This window comes from Echinops telfairi, unplaced genomic scaffold, assembly GCF_000313985.2.
Source record: "Echinops telfairi isolate 266 unplaced genomic scaffold, ASM31398v2 ScPeMD7_7457;HRSCAF=8495, whole genome shotgun sequence".
Lineage (NCBI taxonomy): Eukaryota > Metazoa > Chordata > Mammalia > Afrosoricida > Tenrecidae > Echinops > Echinops telfairi.
In genome coordinates, this window is record NW_022111357.1 from 16,309,126 (window position 1) to 16,311,374 (window position 2,249).

At 38.8% G+C, this 2,249-nt stretch overlaps 1 protein-coding gene across 1 annotated transcript in view; it reads right to left on the reverse strand.

Moving 5' to 3' along the window:
* GMEB1 (glucocorticoid modulatory element binding protein 1) overlaps positions 1-1,011 on the reverse strand; it is a gene marked incomplete at its 5' end in the record, with an annotated part of 29,530 nt that extends 28,519 nt beyond the window's left edge. Inside the window, 2 exons of the mRNA XM_045298915.1 lie at positions 100-224; positions 885-1,011. Of these exons, the coding sequence (XP_045154850.1) occupies positions 100-224; positions 885-1,011 (252 nt within the window). The remainder of the gene's footprint in view (positions 1-99; positions 225-884) is intronic.
* Positions 1,012-2,249: the final 1,238 nt, after the last annotated feature.

Genomic DNA, 2,249 nt, shown 5'->3' on the forward strand with positions numbered 1-2,249 from the left:
ACACACACCCCCTCCAAGGGGTCACAATCCACAGGTTGAGAACCGCTGCAAAACAAGTAGTCCCAAAATAGGTCCCATCAAGGAAAAAAAGATAATTACCTTAACACATTTCACATTTATTCCTGGACATACAAACTTCTTCCAAAGAAGAATGGCTTTGCTCTCTCCACAAGTTATGGGATAAGCAATTTCCATATCCTCATTAGCTTCTATAGTACTTGCATCTGAAAATAGAAAAAAACTATCAAGATTTTTGATTGGATCCATTCAAAATCTAGTCTCCTGGTTCTTCTGAAAGGCTAACTGGTCATAATTGTTGGTATTGTTTAGGAATCCTCTAAGAGTTTTGCCTAGCAACTATCGTTTACCAAACTCCCACTACATGCTATCTTTACATTATTTCATTTGGTTCTTACAAAAATCTTAAGAGGCATTGAGTGTTTCCTACTCATTTAGTATGTAAGACTGGAAAAGTGAAATGATTTTCCCAAGGACACACAGGGAAGGGAGAGAGTGGGATGCAAGCTCAGATTTGTCTAACTTCAAAATCCCTTTTCTTCCCACTGCCTGCTTTTCAGTCATCACCGCATGAGAAGGCCTCAGCAGCAACTTGGAGGGATTCACTTTGAGGCAATCAATTTCTTCTGGAGATTTTTACAGAACAGAGACCCTTCAGCAACAATAGCAAACTGAGGTTACGTAATTATCACAAAGTGAGCGCCCCAACATCCAGTTAGTGATAGCTCTACATGCACCACCCTCAAACTGATGGCTGCATAATTGGCAAGGCACAGTAGGTAGAAGGAAAAACACAGGGCATGCAAGGAGAAAATTTCAACCAGGTAAACTAAAAGCAAAGGTACAAGATTAGCAAAATGACTTACCAATCCCTTCATCAATTTTGTGTATCGTGTGAGTTTCTACGGCCACAACTGCTGTGTTGTTCTCCGACCCAGCTTCATAAATCCTGTTGTAAAAGTGTCCATCGATAAACAAACTACATAAATCATGAAAAAATTAATATTCACAGCATGGAGTTAAAAATTTGTTGTAATCTTTCCCATAAGGAGTAAAATAAATATAATTCACAACTAGTTCATTCTATAAATGCCAGGACTGCTTAACCTCCACCTGAATTTACATATGAGCAATTGATGGTCTGTTACACCATCAGCCCCCTGGTCTCCTTTTAGCCACTGATACTGAGCTTCTCCATTGTCTTGTCCTACAGATGTAGTCAATTTGAGTTCTGTGCAGTCCATCTGGAGAAATCCACATGTATAGTCCCCATCTTGCTGTTGAAAAAGGCATCTGCTATGAAAAAGTCCTCAGACTTGCAAAATTCTATCACGTGATCTCCAGCTTCACTTCTATCACCAAGGCCATGTTTTCCAGCTACTGTCCCTTCCTTTTGTTTTCAATGTTTACATTCCAATCACCAATAATTATCAATGCATTTTGATTGCATGTTTGATCAATGTCAGAGTGAAGTTGTTGGTAGATCCTCTATTTTTTTTACTAATAGCTTTAGTGGTTGGTATATAAATTTGAGTAATAGTTGTATTGACTGGGTTTCCTTGCATGGGACAGACATTATCTTATCAGACAGAGCACTGTACTTCAAGATAGAGCTTGAAATGTGCTTGTGACGATGAATGCAATGCCATTCCTCTTGATTATGTCATTCTCAGCGTAGCAAGCCATATGATTTTCTGATTCAAAATGGCCAATACCAGACCATTTTAACTCACTAGCATCTAGAATATAGATTTTTATGCATTTTATTTCATTTTTATCAAATTCCAATTTTCCTAGATTCACACAACTTATTCAAAGTTCCAATTATTAAGAGATCTTTGCAGCTGTTTCCTTGAATTTTGGGGTTGTGCCCCATCAGCAAATGAAGATTCTGAAAGCTTTACTCCATCCACATCATTTTAGTCAACTCTCCTTGAGAAGGCAGCTCTTCCTCAGTCATATTTTGAATGACTTCTGACCTGAGGGGAGAAAGAGCTAGCATCTAGGAAACCCACAGGGGCAGTCCTACTTCATCCTATAGCGTTGCTGAATAGGAAATGACTCAATGGCAGTGTTTGTTTTTTTTCCTAACTTCAGAGGCTCATCTTCTGTCACTCTCTGACCATGTTCTGCTTCTGTTCATCAGGTTTTCAGTAACTGACAATGTTTTGATGCTATTTCTAGGTTTTCAGTAGCTTATTCCTCAGAAGTGGACAGCCAACTGCTTCTTC